General features: G+C 46.2%; 3 protein-coding genes across 4 annotated transcripts in view; 1 reads left to right on the top strand and 2 right to left on the bottom strand.

Moving 5' to 3' along the window:
* Positions 1 to 25,000, bottom strand: part of zbtb20 (zinc finger and BTB domain containing 20) — a 480,443-nt gene that overhangs the window by 325,981 nt on the left and 129,462 nt on the right. The gene's annotated exons all lie outside the window — the stretch shown is intronic.
* LOC308327307 (disks large homolog 4-like) overlaps positions 1 to 25,000 on the top strand; it is a gene marked incomplete at both ends in the record, with an annotated part of 132,924 nt that overhangs the window by 42,770 nt on the left and 65,154 nt on the right. Inside the window, one exon of the mRNA XM_080780626.1 lies at positions 6,856 to 6,912. Within this exon, the coding sequence (XP_080636752.1) occupies positions 6,856 to 6,912 (57 nt within the window). The remainder of the gene's footprint in view (positions 1 to 6,855; positions 6,913 to 25,000) is intronic.
* LOC308327063 (uncharacterized protein) overlaps positions 21,166 to 25,000 on the bottom strand; it is a gene marked incomplete at both ends in the record, with an annotated part of 17,212 nt that continues 13,377 nt past the window's right edge. Inside the window, one exon of the mRNA XM_080780202.1 lies at positions 21,166 to 21,268. Within this exon, the coding sequence (XP_080636328.1) occupies positions 21,166 to 21,268 (103 nt within the window). The remainder of the gene's footprint in view (positions 21,269 to 25,000) is intronic.

Raw genomic sequence — 25,000 nt, 5'->3', positions numbered from 1 at the left:
ACCTGAACATTAGTAGGAACAGGAGGACGCGGTCCCTTAACCCATTCTGACCTGAGATCAGATTCATACGAGGTTTCCACTGGACACACACACTGGTCTGATGAACCCATTCTGACCTGAGATCAGATTAAAAAAAATGTCAGTCGTTCTTCGATTTTTCAAAAATAGCAGACCTACAAGCTCGTAGCGCGCCACTCGGTGGCGCGCTATGAGCTTGTAGATCTGCTATTTTTCAATAGATAAAGCATAACATGATGCTAACTCCCAAAATGGGTTCCCGTCTAAAATGGTTTAATGAATGACATTCTGTAGAGATACAAATGCAGAGCATGGTGTGTGTAAGGCGATAATATCCCCCACTTCACCTCCTGCTAAAGGGACACTGTACTATATATAGCGCCTGTTCATTCACCTCCAGAGCGGTGTAGAGGTGGCCTCTGGTGGATTCATCCTGCAAATTGGTTTTGTTCATAACATGGCGCAGCAGGACTAGATTGGTGTGGTTGTTGTTCTAACACGAAAAACATCTACATGAGATGCCAGATCATTCCCCTTGACGTCTTCAGGAGAGAGAGAGAGAGAGAGAGAGAGAGTATTAACCCATTCTGAACGGGCACCCATTTTGGTGTTAGCATCATGTCATGCTTTAGCTATTGAAAAATAGCAGATCTACAAGCTCATAGCGCGCCACCGAGTGGCGCGCTACGAGCTTGTAGGTCTGCTATTTTTGAAAAATCGAAGAACGACTGACATTTTTAGAATCTGATCTCAGGTCAGAATGGGTTAATCAGACCAGTGTGTGTCCAGTGGAAACCTCGTATGAATCTGATCTCAGGTCAGAATGGGTTAAAGTTGTATTTCACGCAATGTGTTGTTTGCAGCAGCGTTGTTGGTTGTGTGAATCTCTCGCCTTGGTTTGCTATATCTGCCAAATGCCAGAAGAGTTCTTATGTCAAGTGCCAAGCGTCAAGTATAGTACTTGAAGGGGAATTTCTTCCTAGCCGTTTTGTTACAAAATTATGTTGTATTATGTATATTGACCCACATTAAAATAATAATAATAATAAAGAAATAGGGCGCTGGTCCTTTAAGAAAACGGTAGGTGGGGTCTCACGTCAGCTCACGTAGAACAGGAAGAGTTTTTTTTTTTTCCGTTTTTTCAGTGATGAATGGATACATACTTCATATACGGTAAGAGCAGCTTGTGCGCAATTCCCCTTTAACTATATGTGGGCAGTGATTGGTTTGCCAGCCAGGCCACAATTTGTTGACTAAGTGAATAAATAACTTTGAAAAGTTCCAAGAGAACTGCTCCACGAGTTAGTTCCACGAGTTAGGGCTGATTCATACTCCTATTTACGCTGTTTCGGCGCTGTAGAGCCGAAATTATTTCGGCTCGTCAGAAATTTTCAGTAGCACCGAAGAGCCGACTTTAGGATGGTACCCGCCCCCCCCCCCCCCGAACCTCAAATGACGTCACATTGTAGGCTCTACAGCGCCGAACCAACTTTTATTCGGCTCTAAAATAGGAGTATGAATCGGCCCTTAGTTTCATGGACCATTGCCCTGACACAGAGATATAGGCCTATACTGGGTATATTAGCTGTCACACAGGGCCCTTTACACCCCCTGCATCAAGAGCTGTAAATCCAGAGAGGTTTGCCCTCAGCACCACATGCACTCATAATGGTAAATGGTGCATTTATTATAGTGCTTTTATGTGGACCTCAATGGGGGGACCTATACCACGGGTCACAGACAAAGTCAGAGAGAGGAGGACAGGGCACTGCGTCAGGCACCCATAGAACATAGAGGCAAGTACATTATTGACTCTACGCCAGGCTATGCAGGATGAAATGACTGATGAGGGGTCAATTGAGATTTTAGAGGGGGCACATTTTTTTTACTACAAATTGCGTTGTCAAAATCATACAGGCATGCAGTGGCGGTTCTAGGACTACAGGTGGCCCTGTGCAAGACTATCGGGTGGGCCCCCACCAGGGTGGGCCCCCACCAGGGAATGTTGGCGCTGCACCCGGGGGGCTTACCCCCATGGGCTCAAGACTTTTTTTTTATTTATTTTTTTGCGATGAAAAAACTTCTGCTGCACTTTGACATAAAAATTTACCCATTCTGACCTGAGATCAGATTCTAAAAATGTCTTCTACATCCTCACAGTTTTCCATTCTGACCTGAGATCAGATTAGGTCAGTCGTTCTTTGATTTTTCAAAAATAGCAGACCTACAAGCTCGTAGCGCACCACAAAAATGGCCGCCACTGCTATGCCCTATGCCTATATGGACAAAAGTGACGTCATGTTTGACGACATGAGATTTGACTCAGCTGGAGTTTAAAAGCTGATGTGACGGATTAGGAGGGGCTTCAGTCAAAGAGACGACCGAATGTTACAGTTTGAAGAAGGACAGTGTTGTATCGTAGAAAGGCCCTCAGAGCTGATTATTCTGCTGTTGTAATATCACACATCACTGGTCGAGGAGGAACGCCAGGAAACTACACTTAACCGAGTTTTTAAGTAGCTTTTAACAGTACATTTCCAGTTATTGAGCGTGTAGGAATGGCGTCCGCCAGCATTTCTGTCTCCGAAGATCACTTCCTGTGTTCCATCTGCATGGACGTGTTCACTGATCCCGTCGCCACCCCGTGTGGACACAACTACTGCAAAGCCTGCATCACACGCTGCTGGGACACGAACAATGTGTGTAAGTGTCCAATGTGTGCAAACATCTTCAGAAAGAGGCCCATACTATCCGTCAATTCCTTTATCTCTGAGATGGTTCAACAGTTCAGGAGTCACAGGTTGATAGAGGAATACGAAGCGATGACAGAGGCTGAAGTTCAGCAGATGGTCCAGGAGAGACGAGAGAAGGTCCAGGACGCCGAACACTCGGTTGAGCTCAGCAGGAAAGACGCTGACAGAGTCATAGCAGACAGCGTGAAGGTCTTCACCGCTATGATCAGCCGTATCGAGAGAAGCCAGGCTGAGCTCATTGATGGCATTGAAGAGAAGCAGAAAACGACAGAGAAACAGGCTGAAGGCTTCACTGAAGAGCTGCAACAGGAAATCACTCAATTGGAGATAAGAAGCTCTGAGCTGAAACGGGCTGATGTCATTAAAGACCTGCAACAGCTCGACGTCACTCACTGGAGCTCTGAGCTGAAACAGATCTCGCGCTCTGAAGACCACCCCCACCTCCTCCACGACTTCAAATACAACTCCGGATGGAGACCCACCAAGGACTGGACAAAGGTCAATGTCCATCAGTATTCACACGTGGGGGCAGTGAGGACAGCCGTGGCTCAGCTGGAGAAGACACTCGTCCAGGAGATGAAGAAGATGAAGAAGTATGTTCGTACAGATGCCTAGGAGTAGACCGTCTGTCGTCATGGAAGGATCGGATTGAATCAGTGTAGGGTGTAAGAATACAAAGCAAAGAATCTGCGTCCTTCGCGCCGTCTAAGATCCTTCGGTGCTAGTAGACGGATTCTTCTTTTGTTTTCACTTCTGTTATTATGAGTGTTCTTCAGTACTGTAGTACCACCTGGTATGGATGTTTGTCTGCAGCCCTAACGTCACAACTGCTGCAAAACTTTTGTTCAAAGATTGTTGGACAACAACTTCAGAAACTTTATACATCCATGTATGATGACAGCGTCCTAAGATTAGCAAGGAATTTTTCACCTCAAACACGAGCCATGTGTTGTATGGAGAATATAGGTTGCTACCTTCAGGAAGGAGATATGGGGCTGTATTTTGCGTGTTCTAAGTATACCAGGTCTTATTCCCTAACTTGAGTAAACTAAAGACCTGGAGGTGTGACCAATGCTCTTTGGCCACTCAGAATAGCCAAATGGCATTGACGTAGAAGACATTTGTAGAATCTGATCTCGGGTCAGAATGGAAAACTGTCAGGATGTATAAGACATTTTCAGAATCTGATCTCAGATGGTCAGAATGGGTTAAAAAGCGATTGAACCCAGTGGTGAATAACAGTTTTAGTCATGTGATAGCAGGGGTGTATAGGTGGTGGTGGTGTGTGTCCTCATTCTCTGGGTGTGGTGGGAGATGAGGTCACCTCTTCATCAGGGTGTGGTGGGAGATGAGGTCACCTCTTCATCAGGGTGTGGTGGGAGATGAGGTCACCTCTTCATCAGGGTGTGGTGGGAGATGAGGTCACCTCTTCATCAGGGTGGTGTGTGTGGATGGAAAGGGTCTTTCTGCTTCCCTGAAACCCTGACGAGCAGACTGGACTATTGATCTATGGGTCTCTGACATGGTGCCCTCTGGAGTCTAGGGTTACCCCCCCTAGGGTCCAAATCAGTGACGCTTTTTGGCAGCAAATTTTTCTATTTTAGCTTTAGTCGTTTTTAGTCTCTTGAATAGTTTTCACTTATAGTTTCAGTCACGTTTTAAGTCACCCGGAATGTGTTAGTGTTAGTGCAAGTTTTAGTCGATCGGCAGGTGATTTAGTCGACTAAAATGTGTGTATTGGCCGGGCCTTGATGCGGTTGTAAATAATGGCTCATTTTACACTGTGTCGCATAGCACAACGCGTTGTGAGCTTGTAGATCTGCTATTTTCAGCATGCCAACCAAGTGTGAAATGACTCATACTGGATCTCTTGTCCACTAGTCCCAACTTTCCTAACATTTTAGTCTAGTTTTTATTTGTTGTACAGTATATTTCTCCCATCCAGAATGGTTCCATGGTTCCTTTTTATACACTCAGAGTTACAAAGACCCCCATTGGGGGGGTCTGTTGTTGTTGGACCCCCTGGTGGTCCCCGGACCTGATGTTGACACCCAGCGCTCTATAGGGTTACCCAAGTGTGATGATGTCACTGTCCATTCTGTTTCCCAAGAGACGTTTGGGGTGTCCAATAATAATGGTGTCTGTGACGGGGCATCTCCAATATCTGTCATAACTTGGTGTTGGTATGACGTCATCGTTACATGATGTCATTAAATCAACCCAGCGTGGCCCCGGAGCGCTTTGCTCCAGGGGCCACATGTGTCATGTCCCCCCAGGGACTGACTGCTCAGCATCCATCCATCTTCAACCGCTTATCCGTAGTCGGGTCGCGGGGGCAACAACAGCATGAAGGAAGCATGAGTTCAAGTCCGTTATTGCTCTGCCCTTGTCCCCCATATATGGGGACTAGGTTGGTGGAGGGTGTGTAGAGCCCAGGATCACATTAGATGATTGACACAGGGGTGAAAAAATGGGTTACAAAATCGTGGGATAAAAAATATATATATTTAAAAAAAAGAGCTGCTGGGCACTTTGAATATGGCGTCCCTGTCTCAGTGTGTTGGTTGGGTTGTTGAATGAGTATTAACCCATTCTGGGCGGGAACCCGTTTTGGTGTTATAGCATCACGTTATGCTTTAGCTATTGAAAAATAGCAGATCTACAAGCTCGTAGCGCGCCACTCGGTGGCGCGCTACGAGCTTGTAGGTCTGCTATTTTTTTTAAACTGTCAGGATTTAAGACATTTTTAGAATCTGATCTCAGGTCAAAATGCATTAAAGAACCACCATTCATCTGTGCGTTGGAATCTGATCTCAGGTCAGAACGGGTTAATGCTCCCAGATTCTCCACATCACTTCATCACACATGCACGGTGGTCCATATGTTCTGGTGCTATTCTGGTCTCTGGACCAGTGGGATACAAGAGGTTATAGTAGACTCACCTTGTTGTGACCAGCAGGTGTGTGTGTGTGTGTGTGTGTGTGTGTGTGTGTGTGTGTGTGTGTGTGTGTGTGTGTGTGTGTGTGTGTGTGTGAGTGTGTAATCTCCCATCGTGGTGCGTGGGTGAGTGCGACTACAACTATTATAGTGTAATCTCCCATCGGGGTGTGTGTGTGTGTGTGTGTGTGTGTGTGTGTGTGTGTGTGTGCGTGAGTACACTAACTATCATAGTGTAATGTCCCATCGTGGTGTGTGTGTGCGTGCGCGTGCGTGAGTACACTAACTATCATAGTGTAATGTCCCATCATGGTGTGTGTGTGTGTGTGTGTGTGCGTGCGTGCGCGTGCGTGAGTACACTAACTATCATAGTGTAATGTCCCATCGTGGTGTGTGTGTGTGTGTGTGTGTGTGTGTGTGTGTGCGCGTGCGTGAGTACACTAACTATCATAGTGTAATGTCCCATCGGGTCTGTTGTGAGTGACAGCAATGGCGTGCCCTTGAGCAAGGCTCTATGGCTCCAAAACCTTGCATGGGGATCAGGTCAGGTCTCTGGACACTTGGACAGAAGACTGTGGTCGTATATACTGGTCAGACTGTGAATGTGCCCATTATTTACAACTCTTCACACTCTTTCCTGATCTTTTCCTGAAAGTTTTCAGAAAATGCACGTTTTTATTCACTGAATATTAGCCTGATGCTAATTCTACTGCTTTGCTACTGAAAAGATGTGTCGGGCAGAGGAACTCTTATCTGAATAGATAGCAAGTACAGCTCCTACTTGCCCCAAAGGTCAGGCTTTCACACTTGCCCAAAAAGTGTAGTACATTTTTTTATCACGTTAAATTTGACACCTTTCTAAATAATGCAAAATATATTATTTAAACTAGACCGGCCCGGTGTAGTTTTGACAGGCCTTGAAGTCGTCGTAATGGCTGATTTTAACACTTTTACACTATGGTTGCATGCTGAAAACAGCAGATCTATCATTTCCAGCATAAAACTGGATCTCTAGTGTTCTTATTTGTTCACGAAATTGTCAATATATTTTAGTCTTAGTCATCATAGATTCATTTTTATTTAGCTTTAGTCGGCGAAAAAAACCTTGTTTGCTCACCTGTCTGTTTGCTTCTAATGCTTCTTTCAGCCAGTGTTGATGTCGTCAGGACACACCCCCATGTACACCTCTGCAGTATCCACGCTGGTAAGAGTGCAGCCGAGCTGCAGCCTTTAAAGGCCTTTCACGTCACGTCTTCAATGGTCACCACCGTCGCTGTTGTTGTCATCTTAAATGGTCACCACCGTCGCTGTTGTCATCTTAAATGGTCACCACCGTCGCTGTTGTCATCTTAAATGGTCACCACCGTCGCTGTTGTCATCTTAAATGGTCACCACCGTCGGTGTTGTCGTCATCTTCAATGGTCACCACCGTCGCTGTTGTCATCTTAAATGGTCACCACCGTCGCTGTTGTCATCTTAAATGGTCACCACCGTCGGTGTTGTCGTCATCTTCAATGGTCACCACCGTCTGTGTTGTCATCTTAAATGGTCACCACCGTCGGTGTTGTCGTCATCTTAAATGGTCACCACCGTCGCTGTTGTCATCTTAAATGGTCACCACCGTCGGTGTTGTCGTCATCTTCAATGGTCACCACCGTCGGTGTTGTCGTCATCTTCAATGGTCACCACCGTCGGTGTTGTGTTGTGTCATCTGTAGTCTTTACTCAGTCCATGTCGCATGCATGCACACACACACACACGCACACACACACACACCCTGTCATCGCTCTCGCTCTCTCTGCGTCCATCTCTTCTGCTCAATGGTGGTGGTGAAGTCATTCGCATGTTGTTGCTTTTATTATCATATCTATGTGTTGTGTTATGCTGTCGTGGACTGAGTCGTGATTACCGTCTGCCGTGATCGTTCTCAGCAGCCGTCACGTTTTAACATAAAACACTGGATGCAAAGTGGTTCCGTTTTTCTTAGATCAGCGCTGGGTTCTCTCAAACACTTTCATGTCGCAGTGAACTCCCCATTTGAAAGAAATGTGGTGCCTGCATGGTACCAACCATGTTTTAGTCATATTATTTCAGTCACCCTGGAGTGTTTTAGTCGACTAAAATGTCATTTTGGTGGGTCTTGATGCCGTCGTAATGACTGATGTTGTCATGAGCACGAGTATGTGACTTATTAATACCAGTAGGGGCGCCAGAAACTGTAGTAGGTAGTGCTGTGCCTGCTGCCTGCTAATGAGAGAGAGAGAGAGAGAGAGAGAGGGGAGTTGCACCACTCGGTTCACACAGGTGTGATTTTTATACTTAAATAGCCGATCTGCAAGCTCACAACGCGTCACGCTGCGACACGTTGTGAGCTTGTAGATCAGCTATTTTCTGCATGCAAACCAAGTGTAAAATGACTTATACTATTATACTTATACAATATGTCGTCGTGGTTTTCATTTAGTTTTTATTCAGTTTTAGTCAGTGGAAAAAGGTAGTCGACGAACATTTTTCGTCTTAGTATTAGTCGACGAAAACAACACTGCTATAGTGTTCGGTGTGGAGACGGAACATTTTCTCATTTGATCACCTTGTAGCTGCTAGAATTATTGTGAGATTTTAGTAAAGCACTGTTTACATATTTTTGCTATATTCGAAATCTTGAAAAAAAAATATATATATGTAATTTCAAATGCCTTTAATTATACCTGTGTTGAGCAATGAGCTACTAATTTAGACTGAAGTAATTAAAGCGGGTCATGTTTGCATGTTGTGGAATTGTAAACGGCTGAAACCAATATATCAGTATTCTGACATTAACCTGAGGGCCACATTAAGTGATAGTGGGGGCCGCATGTGGCTTAGATACACAGACTGGAGAGAATGTTCACCTTTGTGCAGGTCAGGGCTCCGGCCAGCAGGTGTCACTGTTTGACCGTGGAGGATTGACTCTTTTTTTTTATTTGATTTGATCTAACCTTGAGTGGCCTGGCTATAGTAGTGAGGAGGCTTTTATAGAGGAGGAGAGAGATTGTAGTCACACCTCGCAGCGCTGCCAACAATCTTGTGCAGGGGGCAATTTGTGACTGTTTTGTCCTGCTTGCATACGGCTCAGACGACTGTGTGTACTGAGATGACAGAGAGGAATGTTTATATATATTGCGATGCCTATACACTTAACCCATTTCGGGCGTGAACCCCTTTCGGTGTTAGCATTATGTTATGCTTTAGCTATTGAAAAATAGCAGACCTACAAGCTCATAGCGCGCCACCGAGTGGCGCGCTACGAGCTTGTAGTTCTGCTATTTTTGAAAAATCGAAGAACGACTGACACAGAAACATAGCTTTTTTTAAGAAAACTCTCAGGATGTATAGAAGACATTTTTAGAATCTAATCTCAGGTCAGAATGGGTTAATCATTTTACAGCTCGCTTTCACCACAACAACAATGAGCAATAACGATTGTCCCCGATCAGCACATCTCGTGGCTCAGTGCAAAACGACGGGAGGCACAATGTTAAGTCTATAGTCGAGAGAGAGAGAGAGAGGGGGGCGTTTTAGTATAGATAGAGGGTATATGCACAATGCATGAAGTGAGTGGCAAAGTTTAACGTCGTTTAGTGCAATCAGATAGGACTTTTCTGTGTGGCTGTATGGGCTGTATGAAGGCCAGAAAGTAGTTTTTTATTATCATTTTTTGGCACTCAGTATGCGTTCCTGCATAACCTCATAGGTAGATGTAAAGTCTCGTGGTATTTAAAATTGGAAATGCTCCAGTACAAAATGAAAGTAATTCAATATTGTACATACAAGTACAGTACTTTAGTACATGTATAATAAGAGAGAACGAGCTGTAATGCCAAGCTGGCCTTTCTGAATTGAACTATTTCAATGATTATTAACCGCAATAACGATACATAATTTAAGTATCTACTCTCAGTGCTTGTCTATAGGCTAATTGTAATTGAAGTAAAAAAGTACAATATTTGCCTCTGAGATGTAGTCTTGTGGTAGTATTTAAAATTGGAAATGCTCCAGTACAAATGAAAGTAATTAAATATTGTACATAAAGTAATGCCAAGCTGGCCTTTCTGAATTGAACTATTTCATGATTATTAACCGCAATAACGATTCATTTTTTTTTTCTCCATCGACGTTTCATAAAGTATTTATTTAAAGACCTTTGAAGCCTCGGACAAAGACAACTCGGATGATGACAAATCATGACGATAAACACTTTTGTGACTGTGTGCATGTGTGTGTGTGTGTGTGTGTGTGTTTGTGTGTGTGTGTGTGTGTGCATACTGTACTGCGTTTCTGTATACACCTGTGTATATGCAGCACTGTAAAAACCAGTCCCTTTGAAGCCAGGGTTAACCCATTTTGTGCGGGAACCCCTTTTGGTGTGTTAGCATTATATTATGCTTTAGCGCTATTGAAAAATAGCAGATCTACAAGCTCGTAGCGCGCCACCGAGTGGCGCGCTAGTAGGTTGTAGGTCTGCTATTTCTTTGAAAAATCGAAGAACGACTGACATAGCCTAGAAACATAGCTTTTTCAGAAAACTGTCAGGATGTAGAAGACGTTTATAGAATCTGATCTCCGGTCAGAATGGAAACTGTCAGGATGTAGAAGACGTTTTTAGATTCTGATCTCAGGTCAGAATGAAAAACTGTCAGGATGTAGACGACATTTTTAGAATCTGATCTCAGGTCAGAATGGGTTAATATGGCAATAAAAGGAGAAGGGGGGGGCGGGGGGCGGACAAAGCCCACCTACTTTCTTGATTACATGCATGCTTTCCTCCCCCTCACCCCGTCTGCACGGCACTGTCTCTACTGTACATTCTACTGTACATAATTACAACAACATACAGTATACCGTTGCTGTCGGGCAGAAACCTCTTATCTCCATATTCTAACTCCCAAACGTTTTCATGTCAAGGACCCCCACATTTGACACTAATCATCCCGCGGGGACCCCCATTTTTAAAGATATGCCGGCAGGGACCCCCTCCTCCCACATAAGAGAAGATTTTTAAAGATATGGCGGCAGGGACCCCCTCCCATATAAGAGAAGATTTTTAAAGATATGGCGGCAGGGACCCCCTCCCATATAAGAGAAGATTTTTAAAGATATGGCGGCAGGGACCCCCTCCCATATAAGAGAAGATTTTTTTTACGGCTCTTGCAGTGATTCTCAACCCGTTTAAATTCAAGGACCCCCCCCCCAGTTTGACATGCATATTAGTCTATTTTTCGGACCACCATTATTTAATTTCTATCTCTGAGACACCCATTGCGAATGCAGTGAGCACTTACTATGAGACCTAGCAGATCATGTGTGTCTGTCTGTCTGTCCCGCTTTTGTGCCCATATATGGAGCTGAGTGATTTGTTTGTGATTGATGCAAGTGTCTGTCCCGCTGTTACGTCACCATGTCTCAGCCATAACCATATAAGGAGTCCCCAAAGCAGCTATACGTCCAAAACCCAAATATGTACGAGCTGCGTTCGCTTCCCGCGTTTGCGCGTCTTACTGGTTTAACTGTGTATACAAAGTGTATTTTGAATTTGTACACTCTCAGAGTTACAGGACCCATAAGGGTCCATTTTGGTTCCATAACTGGGGACGACCCCTGGGGGTCCAGGGATTTCCAGCGAGCGTGAGTGGAGGCGCAGCGCCATCTCCTGGTCTTTCCACGCGGGCTGCAGGTGGTCTGACGTCAGCAGCGTGGCCTCGTCGTCGTCATCGTCGCCCGTATAAAGCACCGTCGTGTATCTGCTGGGTTCCTTCGGGGGAGCCGTCAGCGTCTGGCAGAAGACGTTGAATGCGACCGGCCAGCAACAGCAACACCACCAGCTGTCTGGAGGCTGAGGCTCTTCGGTCAGGACGTTCTCCCCCCTACCTTCAGCCAGGAGTTTCTCTTCGGTCAGCCATTTCTCCCCCCTACATCCAGCCAGGAGAGGTGGATCTTCCCGGGCTTGAGTTGCTGACGGAGGTGTAGGTGTAGTGATCATCATGTCTGCATCATCATCATCATCATCTCTAGTCCTCGTTAATGGGACCTCGTCAAAGTCCAGTTCATTTATACGGCCCTGATGATGATGATGAGCTTTCTCCTCAGTGGAATCCATCGGAACGGGACTGAATCCTCCTTGTATTGTTATTTTCCTCGCCGACCCGGTACAGTGCAGTTCGCGTACAGTACAGTATCTGTTGATGCTGTATAGATACACTGTATCCTGTACTGTACTTGATGTCTATTGTTGATAGTGCTTTATGATATTGTTTCTTCACCTCTTGAATCTTAGTGATCTTGTTTCGCTTATACTTTGATCTCTACTCTAACAACAAATGGCCTCATCTTGGCAACGGAATGTCTTCTATCAAATGTCACTGTTGGTACAGTATGCCTTCTACTGCGTTGACTGACACCCTCAGACTAATGAATACGTTAATGTTAGGATGACCATTTTAATGGATTCTTTGCATTCAGACACCAGCTTTAACATATGGTGTGTTACGTCATCACTATGACATCACTATAGGTGTCACGACAGAGTCAGTGTCAGTCCATGTATGGAGATCTCTGTATCTGTCTGGGTTCTGGATGCTGTGTCAAGACATACCCAAATGTGGAGTCCAAGCCAAGATTTATTTTTAAGTTATTCTTTTTTTAAGTGAAGTTATTTTTAAGTTAAGTTCTTAACTTAGCCATAACCATATGCGTTCGCAATAAATATTATTCACAGCTCAACTAATTATCATCATAATTAACCATCACAACATCAATACCAAATACTCAGAAGGACCATGGTCCGTAACACTTGGCCATGGGTTAGTTTTAACCTGCCACACATGTTGGGAGCCATGGGTGAGTTTTAACCCGGCCATGGGGTTAGATGTAAACCTGCAGCGCGTGTCGGGCTAAATGCCTGTCGGACTGTCGGTATGTCTAAACCAACGTATGCACCTGATACCTATACGTCCCGACTGATAGGCCCATATATGGAGAATCTCTGTATCTGTCAGTCCTTTGTCCAAAGCCCATATATGGAGATCCCCTTTGCGGTTAAATCGCTCAATTCTTATCGCTCTAAATGTTTTTGTTTTGTAGACATCTGTCGTTCGAAATAAGCGGTGCCCCGTTGGGCACTGACTGACCTGCTAAGGTGGAAATGAATGCCCCACCGAGTTGTCTGTGTCCCTTTTATGCCCATATATGGAGTTCTTTGTCAGTCATGCCCAAATAACAGAGTCTATGCAGATGTCAGAACATCATTGTGATGTCAGAACAATTTACAATTTAGGCATTTAGCAGACGCTCTTAACCCATTCTGAACGGGAACCCATTTTAGTGTTAGCATCATGTTATGCTTTAGCTATTTAAAAATAGCAGATCTACAAGCTCATAGCGCGCCACCGAGTGGCGCGCTACGAGCTTGTAGGTCTGCTATTTTTGAAAAATCGAAGAACGACTGACATTTTTTAGAATCTGATCTCAGGTCAGAATGGGTTAATCAGACCAGTGTGTGTCCAGTGGAAACCTTGTGTGAATCTGATCTCAGGTCAGAATGGGTTAAGCAAGAACAAAAAAGCATCACAGGTCACATACACATACAGTAACACATACAGACTACAGTACAGTAGATCTGCCTGAACTCCTCTCGCAAGCTATGCAACATCTTTGGACATATGAGGTTTCCATCCATGACTGAGACGATATCTCCTTCTCTCTCTCTCTCTCTCTGTGTCTTTGTCTCTGTGTCTCTCTCTCTCTCTCTCTCTGGTTTAATAAGTGTTGAAGCAGCATCCTGTAGCTCCCTGACAGGGAGCTACTGGTAGTCCCTGTAGCTCCACTGTAATTACTGTACACTGTACTGTACACATGATGCTCTATCAGCTCTACTGGGGAGGGGAGGGGAGGGGAGGAGGGGAGAGGGGAGGGGAGGGGAGGGGAGGGGAGGGGAGGGGAGGGGAGAGGAGAGGAGAGGAGAGGAGGAGGGGAGGGGGGAGGAGAGGGGAGAGGAGAAGAGAGGAGAAGAGAGGAGAGGAGAGGAGAGGAGAGGAGAGGAGAGGAGAGGAGGGAGGGGAGAGGAGAGGAGAGGAGAGGAGAGGAGGGAGGGGAGGGGAGAGGAGAGGAGAGGAGGGAGGGGAGGAGGGGAGGAGAGGAGGGAGGGGAGAGGAGAGGAGAGGAGGGGAGGGGGGGAGGAGAGGGGGGGAGGAGAGGGGAGGGGAGGGGAGGGGAGGGGAGGGGGGGGGGGGGGAGGAGAGGAGGGGAGAGGGGGAGGGGAGGAGAGGGGAGGGGAGGGGAGGGGAGGGGGGGGGGGGAGGAGAGGAGGGGAGAGGGGGAGGGGAGAGGAGAGGAGGGGAGGGGGGGAGGAGAGGGGAGGGGAGGGGAGGGGGGGGGGAGGAGAGGAGGGGAGAGGGGGAGGGGAGGGGGGAGGGGAGAGGAGGGAGGGGAGAGGAGGGGAGGGGAGGGGGGAGGAGAGGAGGGGAGGGGAGGGGAGGGGAGAGGAGGGGGGAGGGGAGGGGAGGGGGGAGGAGAGGAGAGGAGAGGAGAGGGGAGGGGAGGGGAGATCTGAGCATAAACGACACACTGGAGCATCAGTTTTTATCTCTCTTCTTAGAGAGAGAGAGAGAGAGAGAGAGACATTGGAAGGCTCTGCACTGCAGAGACATCTTATTATTTAGCCAAACCAGAATGTCAGCTCAATCGCGGTGTCCTTCAGCGCGTCCTTACATAACTAATGCAGCGCACATGCTTTTGTGTGTGTGTGCGTGTGTGTGTGTGTGCATGTGCATCTGTCACTGTGTGTGTGTGTGTGTGTGTGTGCGCGGCCACATACTGCATATCGTCACTGTCGGGGCAGGAACCTCTTATGCATATAGGAGGTATAGCCTCGGAAACCCAGACGCTTTTATTTCCAAGAAAAGAAAAAAATAATCTCTGCTGATTTCTGATTGTCTGCACCTTTGTTAAATTGACGCACACACACACACACACACTCCTCTCTCTCTCTCTCTCTGTCGCTCTAATTAATTAGTCTCATGTCGCGCAGCTGCGTCTAGATTCTCCCGGCGGATCCTGCCATAGGAAGCATACGGGTGGACCCCGGGCTACTCGGGTCGTCCAATGATCCGTGGATCGGCGGTTCGAATCCCGGCTCCTCCTTGGAACACTGAACCCTGCATTGCCTCCAATGAGCTCGCAGTGTTGTTTTCGGCAGCAAATTTAGATTTTAGTTTTTTAGTCGTAGTCTCTTGAATAGTTTTCATTTAGTTTTAGTCATGTTTTAGTCACCTGGAATTGTCTTAGTGTTAGTCGACTTTAGTCGACTTAATATCATAGGATTTTAGTCTACTAAATCTACAGTTGATTTAGTCGACTAAAATGTATTTTGGCTGGCCTTGATGCCGTCGTAATGACTGTTTACACTTGCTGAAAATGGCCGATATACAAGCTCACAACGCGGTGCACTGCGACGTGTTGTGAGCTTGTAGATCGGCTATTTTCAGCATGCAACCAAGTGTAACCACTATAGTAACCACTAGTCCCTTGTGTTTGATTGCCCCCCTCCCCCCAATCAAACAAGTGTTTGGTCAAACCACGTGGCTTCCATTGGAAAAGCATTGAGGCGGCCATGAAACACATGGCAGAGCGCAGAGCATTGGTGCTTTATGTGTGTACGAAGCCCTAGTCTCGTCACTAACAGTGTTGCTGTCCATGGTGCTGAAGCCCTAGTCTCGTCGCTGACAGTGTTGCTGTCCATGGTGCTGAAGCCCTAGTCTCGTCACTGACAGTGTTGCTGTCCATGGTGCTGAAGCCCTAGTCTCGTCGCTGACAGTGTTGCTGTCCATGGTGCTGAAGCCCTAGTCTCGTCGCTGACAGTGTTGCTGTCCATGGTGCTGAAGCCCTAGTCTCGTCACTGACAGTGTTGCTGTCCATGGTGCTGAAGCCCTAGTCTCGTCACTGACAGTGTTGCTGTCCATGGTGCTGAAGCCCTAGTCTCGTCACTGACAGTGTTGCTGTCCATGGTGCTGAAGCCCTAGTCTCGTCACTGACAGTGTTGCTGTCCATGGTGCTGAAGCCCTAGTCTCGTCACTGACAGTGTTGCTGTCCATGGTGCTGAAGCCCTAGTCTCGTCACTGACAGTGTTGCTGTCCATGGTGCTGAAGCCCTAGTCTCGTCACTGACCGTGTTGCTGTCCATGGTGCTGAAGCCCTAGTCTCGTCACTGACCGTGTTGCTGTCCATGGTGCTGAAGCCCTAGTCTCGTCACTGACAGTGTTGCTGTCCATGGTGCTGAAGCCCTAGTCTCGTCACTGACAGTGTTGCTGTCCATGGTGCTGAAGTCACACAGAGTGAAAACCCATCTCTCACAAACCCACACGATGTGATGCATGGTGGCGCTTGTACTGCAGATCAGCTATTGTCGCTGTAGGGTTTACAGATGGAAACCCTGGTTACATGCCAGTACTGTACACCGCCTGACGAAGGCCGTGTATACAGTCATTAAAGTTTTGAGCTATTATTGCTATAGCTACTTTAAACGTATAATGTTCTTGTATTATTATATCTATTATTACATTTGTGAAGTTGCTAGCCAATGAAAAGCGTCAAAACCTGTGGACATTGGTGGACATATGCTGTTGCCCCAACAGGGCCACAAACAAGGCCAACAGGGCCAGAAACAAGGCCTTTTAACCACGCTACTTACACACACTACAACTCGCTTACAATTCGCAAACCTGGCAACACTGCCCTGTGTTCTAATAGGCCCACCAGGGCCGCCCCCACACTAGCTGCTCTCCGTCTCTCGGCTGACTCGCAGGACAAAAAACAAGGAAGAGGACTTCTAGCCTCGCGAGGGGAGCAATTGGATTTGGCTTATTCCTTCTAAATGTCTGTATTTAAAATATCACTGACACAGCGATTCCCTTACTTACATCAACATTGTTGTTTGTCAATAGTTGTTTTTTGCCGAAGTAAAACAATTAGACTGTGCGCTACTTGGAATTGGCTTCTCATTGCATGCACACACACACACGCACACGCACGCCTGTAAGCCACCCCCCCACACACACACACACGTGTCCCACACACACACACACACACACACAGGCGCGATTACATACAGTTTCATTCATGCAAACACGGCACTTCTGCCGTGGAGTGCGTGGCGAAGTAATAGTAACATACATTCAGACGTTAAACTCAGCAGCAATGAAACAGCTGAATGTGTAGATAGTTGCTGGTGGAACGGGTGAGATGACATCATCAATAGAGCGCCCCCCCCCTCCCTCGAGAGACCCGGAAAATAAATCCCCGTTCATTTTCCCTCATAGACTTTTCAGAAAGTATGTATTTTAAAGATGTTTACGCCGCTGGACAAAGCCAACTCCTGTCGTGACAAATCATGACAATAAACACAATGTTCTTTTCCTTTTCCTGCTGTTGGCGGTCATGGCTGCCAGCTCCCACCTGACGTCATGCGTGAGCCCCGCCTGCTCCAGGCCACGCTGAATAACCACTAGTTTGCACAGCGTCTTCAGACTAGGATTTAAGTCCAAGATGTACAGGTCAGCTGGTGTTGTTGTGTGTCCAACGAGGACGGCACGATCTCCCACCATGCAACAGCACATGTCGGCCATCTTAGACGGCCGACCTTTCCCCTTGGGCTCAACCTTCTTCCAGGAGAAGGTCTCTGGGTGGAGTTTCCACAGGTCACTGGAGCTCCGGCCGTTGTAACCACCGAATATGTACAGCTCTCCGTTGTAGGCAAAGGACGAATGGCACCAGCTTCCTTCTGGAAGAAGATGTGCAGACGCCGGTGTGTTCATCCAACGGTTGGTCTCTGTGTCAAACACTTTGATGCTGTTGTAGTACTGGCCTTTATAGCTTCCAAATACAAACATCTTTGTCCCAATGACGGTAGCGGCGGAGCGGCATGATAGAGTGGGAGGTGTTCGTCTGGTGTTAATCACTGACCAGACCATCGTGGCAGTGTCCAACCTGTAGGTGTGCTTCGGCCACCCGCCCAGCCCGGCGTCTCCTCCGTGGATAAACATGACCCTGCCCAAGACACACGCCAAGTGGTACCTCCTCCCCTCTGGAACGGTCCCGGAAACCCTGGGTTTAAACCATCTGTGGGCGTCGTCCACATCTAACGCATAAAGCACGTTGCAGTACTCAGAGTTCCCGTAGTTACGCCGACCCCCCCAGAGGTAGACGACGCCTTCGACCAGCACAGCTGAGTGGCCGCGGCGTGAGGACGGAACCTCGTGGCGGCGTTCTCCTCCTCCCGGCGTCGTCACTGTGGGCCACGTCCTCCAGCGCAAAGGCACCGTGTTGAAGACGTGCACACAGATCTGATCTGTGTTGCTGTAGTCACGGAGGTCTCCAAAGCAGTACACCTTGTCTCTGACTGCAACGACTGCACAGTTGATTAGCTGTGGTCCTCCGCTCAGATGCAGCGTCCAGCAGAGCATTTCTAACGGCGTATAGTTTAAGTCTTGCTCTGTAAAAGTATAGAGTCCTAATAGTGTGTGTTCTACTGCTTATCTTGGTTCAGTGGCACAAACGACTCACAGAGTTTGACGAATCCAGAAAGCCAAATCCGGTGAGTTGGGTTTGTCCAATCAAGGAAGCCGATGGCTGTTGTTAGCGAAATCGATGGACGGCACAGTCACGGTCCAGGTATCTTCTGGGAATCCTCTGTTCTACACACAGCAGACAGTCCCGTTCAGCAGCGTTGACGGCTAATCTTCACATGTTACTTAAAGCAGATGCGTTGCCATTTGAAAGTTGTTTTGTTTCAGTCGACGTTTTGATTTAAAGGACATGGTTGTGACGACGACATTGTGATGTCGTTGAGTGATGATGTCATAACGTAGGCTAACCAATGAGGTTAGTCTGACTGACTGTCGTCAACAGAACGTCAACACACAACTTTGTTGTAGTTTTTCCAGCTCATGTTTTAGGTTGTTATTAGAGAAAGTAAAAGATGAGTGTTATTATGCTTTCTTTCTTTATGTTTAGCAGTTTTGTAACAGGGGGGCTATAGACCTATTAGACCCCAAGAAATTACATCTGGCCACAACAGATGACAGTATCTACTGAATATGAAGGGGGGGGGGGGGGGGGGGGCACTGACTCTGTTTGACCAGAATGGAACAGAGCCTTCATTAGCATCATTGACACTGACTCTGTTTGACCAGAATGGAACAGAGCCTTCATTAGCATCATTAACACTTACTCTGTTTGACCAGAATGGAACAGAGCCTTCATTAGCATCATTAACACTGACTCTGTTTGACCAGAATGGAACAGAGCCTTCATTAGCATCATTAACACTGACTCTGTTTGACCAGAATGGAACAGAGCCTTCATTAGTGTCATTGGAAACACCTGTGAAGGATGGGGGCCCTGCAGTTTCTTTCCAAGATGGCTGCTGTGTATATAGAGGCTTGACACATGGCCAATGACGTTTTCTAATAGCCATGTTTCCCCATTAGCTACTCTTCCTGAGGTTCCAGACTCTATAACATTCAGGAGGTGCTCACAATGTGTCGCAACGCGTCACATTGTGAGCTTCCAGATTGGCTATTTTTGGCAAAGACATTTGGTGTGGACAAGAAGAGTGTTCAAATTACAGTTATATAACTCCGGTTTGGTTCTTTAAGAATATAGACTAGAGGGTTTAAGTCTGGTTCTCTAAGAACAGACTAGAATGTTTGCCATGGGCTGTCTGGAAGCCGCTATGAAAAATGATTGACAGCGCTGCTGCTCGATGCACTGCGGCAGCAAAAACCACATTTTGAAATATCGAGTGTCATGCTATTGTGATTCATGGGCATTACGTGACTTATCCTGACATTGTAAATGTGATCACACTTCAAGCCAGTGAGGCTAATTCAGTTGTCTGCGTCTGATTGCTGGAAAGCAGGCCCTGGTTGTGTGTAGTATAGTAGACTGCATTTAGGTCTGGATTATTTTGTTAAAAGTGTCAAATAGTGGATAGCAATCTTTTTGTCGGGCTTGCTAAAATAATGACCCGGTGTAATCTTTTGAGGAAAATTATATTTTTGCCTAAATCACTTCGTGCCGCGTTCGTGCAAGCTTGTACATCTGCTATTTCTGAGTGGTGCTAGCCACTCCTATACGCAGCAATGTGTGTATGTTTACTGTATGTCTGTGTCTGTAAGTCTAAGCGTGGAAATAGTGTTTTTTCACCACCACCAAGTGTCACTGTTGCACAGCTGCACGCACGCATGTACAGTACAGTACCAAGTACAGTGCAGTATTTGAAATACGTATTTGAAATACTTTTTTGTATTTTGTAATTTGTATTTCGCTGGGATGGAAGAAATGAGATGTATTTTGTATTTAGATACATTTCTTGACCCAGTATTTGTATTTTGTATCAAAATACATTTTCAATGTTTTTTGCCCATCAGAGATGGGCAGTATTTGAAATACATGTATTTGAAATACGTATTTGAAATACTTTTTTGTATTTTGTAATTTGTATTTCGCTGGGATGGAAGATGTATTTTGTATTTAGATACATTTTTTACCCAGTATTTGTATTTTGTATCAAAATACATTTTCAATGTATTTTGCCCATCTCTGAGTACAGCACCACTCAGTTCAGATTTTTTTTCATTTTTCAGATCGCGGGGACGGGGTTCACGCGACCAAATACATATTATCATTACGGGGGTCCTTGGCACGATAAAGGTTGAGAACTACAGTGATTTAGAACTACAGTGATTTAGAACTACAGTGATTTAGAACTACAGTGAGTGAAAAACTGTCAGGATGTAGAAGACATTTTTAGAAATTCTGATCTCAGGTCCGAATGGGTTAAGAATATAGGCTACAGAATCAAACTTCAAGTACAGCCAACGACTGTAGACTGTTAGACGACACCCATCATGAAAGTCTAATGCTTGCGGAGGCAGACGATCTTCATGATAAAAAAACTCAACTCGTGAGGAGGTGAAAGTATAACATTTTGTGTAGTCGTCGTCATAGCAGAAACTGAGACACAGGTTGGAGAGGTTGGAGAATGTATACTTCATCAGTATACATTATGAGATATGATCATCTGTCTGTCTGGTGTCTGCAAACGAAAGCTGGAAGTAGTGTCTCTCTTGGCTCTGACTTGAAGCAGGAAAAAGTCCAGGCTGCTATAGGCTGCACCTGCTGCTCAAGATTGTATTGTGTTCATGAAAAACAAAAGGATCAATGCATTCTTTATTAATGGCCAATGGTGTCTTCATGCATTATGTTTTTTTTTTTTTTGCAAATCATACCTGCTATTTGGAAATAGAATAGAATAGAATAGTAATGGAAAACGCCAACAACAATGCGCCGAAACGAAAGCTGACGACGCAGCGTGCGGGCGGTCACGCTCACTGCTGCTGCTGCGGCTCGCATGACGTGGCGTTTCAGGCAGCCTTCTCCTCAGGACCGTGACCTAAATGAGTGTGACACCGCCCGCTGCGCCCTGCCTGGCCCCGGCCTGGCCTGGCCCTGGCCTGCTGCTGGACGCTGCCAACCACAAACAAAGACAATGTCATCCACATGGCCGGCCACACAATCACACTATAGTGTAGCATGCTGTGTGTAGTCAGTCAGTGCCATGGTGGAAAGTAATCAAGTGCATTTAAAGGAGAATTCCATGCTAGAATGCTTTCTTATCTTTCTTACGTTTTTTTGTAGTTGTTACGTCCCCACCAAAGAGGTCCAGGTGTTTTTTTGTGGGGGCTCCTCACTGGCAGGTTGAGTCAGTAGGATAGAACAGTACCTCCTCCTGGTGAGGGCTCCTCACTGGCAGGTTGAGTCAGTAGGATACAACAGTACCTCCTTCCGGTGGGGGCTCCTCACTGGCAGGTTGAGTCAGTAGGATACAACAGTACCTCCTTCCGGTGGGGGCTCCTCACTGGCAGGTTGAGTCAGTAGGATACAACGGCAACAGAGGAATCTCTATATAGTGAAACTATAAACTAAACTATACTACACTATACTATACATAAATAGTATAAAGTGCTATGACTACATACAATGCACTTCTATAGTGCTGTCTACATCACAGGCTATAACTATAAGTCTGTATAAAATGCTATCTAAGTCTACAAAAGTGATGCAGAACATGTTGAGAAGCACTCTTAAGGCACTCTAAGCTAAAAAGGTTCGTGCAATAATAATCGTTCAAGGTTTTTATTTATTTATTTATTTATTGATTATTATATAAATTATGGATCATGGTAAAATGAATTTTGGGGTACAATTGAAATACTATATAATGCAAAAAAAGTAGCATGTGACATGTCAAACTAAGGGGTTATTCATGATTCTGAACCCACTCCAAGCATTAGTTTTGCACGAAAAACACCCCTTGGCCAAATGTGCCTAGAATGTGCTATAACCTCATCACATTTGTGAAGACGGTATATGGCCGTTTTTAGCCCAAGGAGGTTTTTTTTCCGTCACAGGTCACAACCTGACCTGACCTGTGACCCCCGAGGGGCACTTTATCTAGTTTGAATATGTTATTTGGATGACATTTTGATGGAAAAAAAACCTTGAACGATTTTACTATTGCAATTTCTTTTGGGTCAAATCTTGGATTGACTGCAGGCCTATCTGGCGCTGAGCTCTGCTCTAACCCATTCTGAACGGGAACCCCTTTTGGTGTCGGCATCATGTTATGCTTTAGCTTTTGAAAAATAGCAGATCTACAAGCTCGTATAGCTCGTCTGCTATTTTTGAAAAAAACGAAGTACGACTGACATAGAAAACACAGCTTTTTCAGAAAACTGTCAGGACATTTTTAGAATCTGATCTCAGGTCAGAATGGAAAACTGTCAGGATGTAGAAGACATTTTTAGAATCTGATCTCGGGTCAGAATGAAAACTGTCAGGATGTAGAAGACATTTTTTTAAATCTGATCTCAGGTCAGAATGGTAAACTGTCAGGATGTAGAAGACATGTTTAGAATCTGATCTCAGGTCAGAATGGTAAACTGTCAGGATGTAGAAGACATTTATAGAATCTGATCTCAGGTCAGAATGGTAAACTGTCAGGATGCAGAAGACATTTATAGAATCTGATCTCAGGTCAGAATGGTAAACTGTCAGGATGTAGAAGAACATTTTTAGAATCTGATCTCAGGTCAGAATGGTAAACTGTGAGGATGTAGAAGACATTTTATAGAATCTGATCTCAGGTCAGAATGGGCTAACCTGTCCTCTGCGTGCCGCGCGACCATGTGGACAACGCGCCTCTTGTATGATGATATAAGTCGGAGCCTTTTGGAGCAGCTGCTGTCGCTGTTAGTTCAGCCCAAAGCGTTCCTCCATTCGTCCTCTCGCATCACCAGCCTCTACATTATACACACACACGCACGCACACACACTACACACACACGCACACGCACACGCACATGCACATGCACACACTACACACACACGTGTTTTGGCTACATCTAGCTACTTCTAGCTACATCCAAGATGGCGCCTTGAAATGTGCTCCGTTGTTGCACATCGCAGGGCGCTCTGATGTAATGGTCCTAAATGCCCCCGGGGCGTTCGGGGTGTTAATGATGTGAGTGTCTGGTAAGCCTACCTATAGTTATTATAGTATTATATTATAGTATATATAGTTATTATAGGGCGTCTATCTATAGTTATAGCAAACAGTTGAGATGTGGTGATTGTGGGAGCACACCTTAGAGTATATATGAATAGAGACGGCACCCAGAGGAAACCCTGAGGCGAAATGGACATAGTGGCCGAATGAAGGTATTGCAGCCTGGCCCCCCAAAACACATGAACGCGCTGGTCCGTTGACTATCATTGTATACACGTTCACGACGGACGACGCTCGTGCGCGTTCAACGGCAGCGCGTTCATGTGTTTGGGGGGCCACTCACCATTGCAATCCGTCCCAGAATGCACTCTGTTCCTATACCAGGAAGGAGGAGTGAAATCGCCTCATGCGCTTTTGAGCAACGTAATGCTTAAGTGGATGGAAGGAGAACTCGGGTGTCTTCTCTATATTCATATATACTCTAAGGAGCACACGTATACAAAGTATTGGAAAAAAAGTATATCTATTGAAAAATGGACATACTCAGGCAAAGTAATAGCACTTGTGCGGTGCGGTGCGGCACTCGAATACATCCACCACTGGCTGCTAATGTCCTCTTTTCCCAGAGACACGAGTGTGTGTGTGTGTGTGTGTGTGTGTGTGTGTGTGTGTGTGTGTGTGTGTGTGTGTGTGTGTGTGTGTGTGTGTGTGTGTGTGTGTGTGTGTGTGTGTGTGTGTGTGTGTGTGTGTGTGTGTGTGTGTGTGTGTGTGTGTGTGTGTGTGTGTGTGTGTGTGTGTGTGTGTGTGTGTGTGTGTGTGTGTGTGTGTGTGGGGGTGCTACAGCAGCAGCAGCATGAATATGAACCAGCAGAGAGAGAGAGAGGGAGAGAGAGAGAGGGGGGTGGCGTCACCACGTTCTGTTCTATGCTACAGTATATTCTGATGAACACGGCGCTCTGCTCCGTTGCCTCCGTGTGCATGAAGGCACCGTTTTTATTATTCCCGGTGGACGGAAAGGATCGAGGATCGATCACATCCCATAGCCTGGCTGGCTGGCCGTTTACAGTCACACCGCATACTGTAGGTCACTGTAGCCACGAGAGGAGCAGACAGGAAGGAAGGAAGGAAGGAACAGCGGCATGGTCGTCTATAGAAGCAGGCAGGGTGTGAGCCGGGGATGTGTGGCGGCTCCGGCATCGACATGGTCCATGGATGGATGGAGGGACGGATAGATGCACGGATAGATGGATGGATGGAAATCTCTCTCTCTCTTCTGCACGAGCTCTGCACAGTCACAGTATAACGTGTACAGAGACTCTTATCTGGCTGCTCGGGGCTTTCCTCCTCCTCCTCCTCGCTCGGTCGGTCCGCACTGCTCTGCATGCTCCCCAACAGGACAGGAGCGCATCGTACTGTATCTGGATGTTGTGGCGGGTGGATAATATTGATTCTTCTCTTTTAAGATATGGCGTACAAGCATCTGCCGTCTGTCCGTCCGTCAGTCAGTCCGCGAGGCTGTGAGTCAGTCAGTCAGTCGGTCACTCAGTCCGCGAGTCTGTGAGTCAGTCAGTCTTTGAGTTAGTCAGTTAGTCTGAGAGTAAGTTAGTTAGTCTGTGAGTCAGTCAGTTAGTCTGTGAGTCAGTCAGTTAGTCTGTGAGTCAGTCAGTTAGTCTGTGAGTCAGTCAGTTAGT

Source organism: Protomyctophum bolini (genome assembly GCF_963924005.1).
Source record: "Protomyctophum bolini genome assembly, chromosome: 13".
In the NCBI taxonomy this organism is placed as follows: domain Eukaryota; kingdom Metazoa; phylum Chordata; class Actinopteri; order Myctophiformes; family Myctophidae; genus Protomyctophum; species Protomyctophum bolini.
Note: the sequence above shows the minus strand (reverse complement) of the source record. Positions and strands in the feature narration are given on the sequence as shown.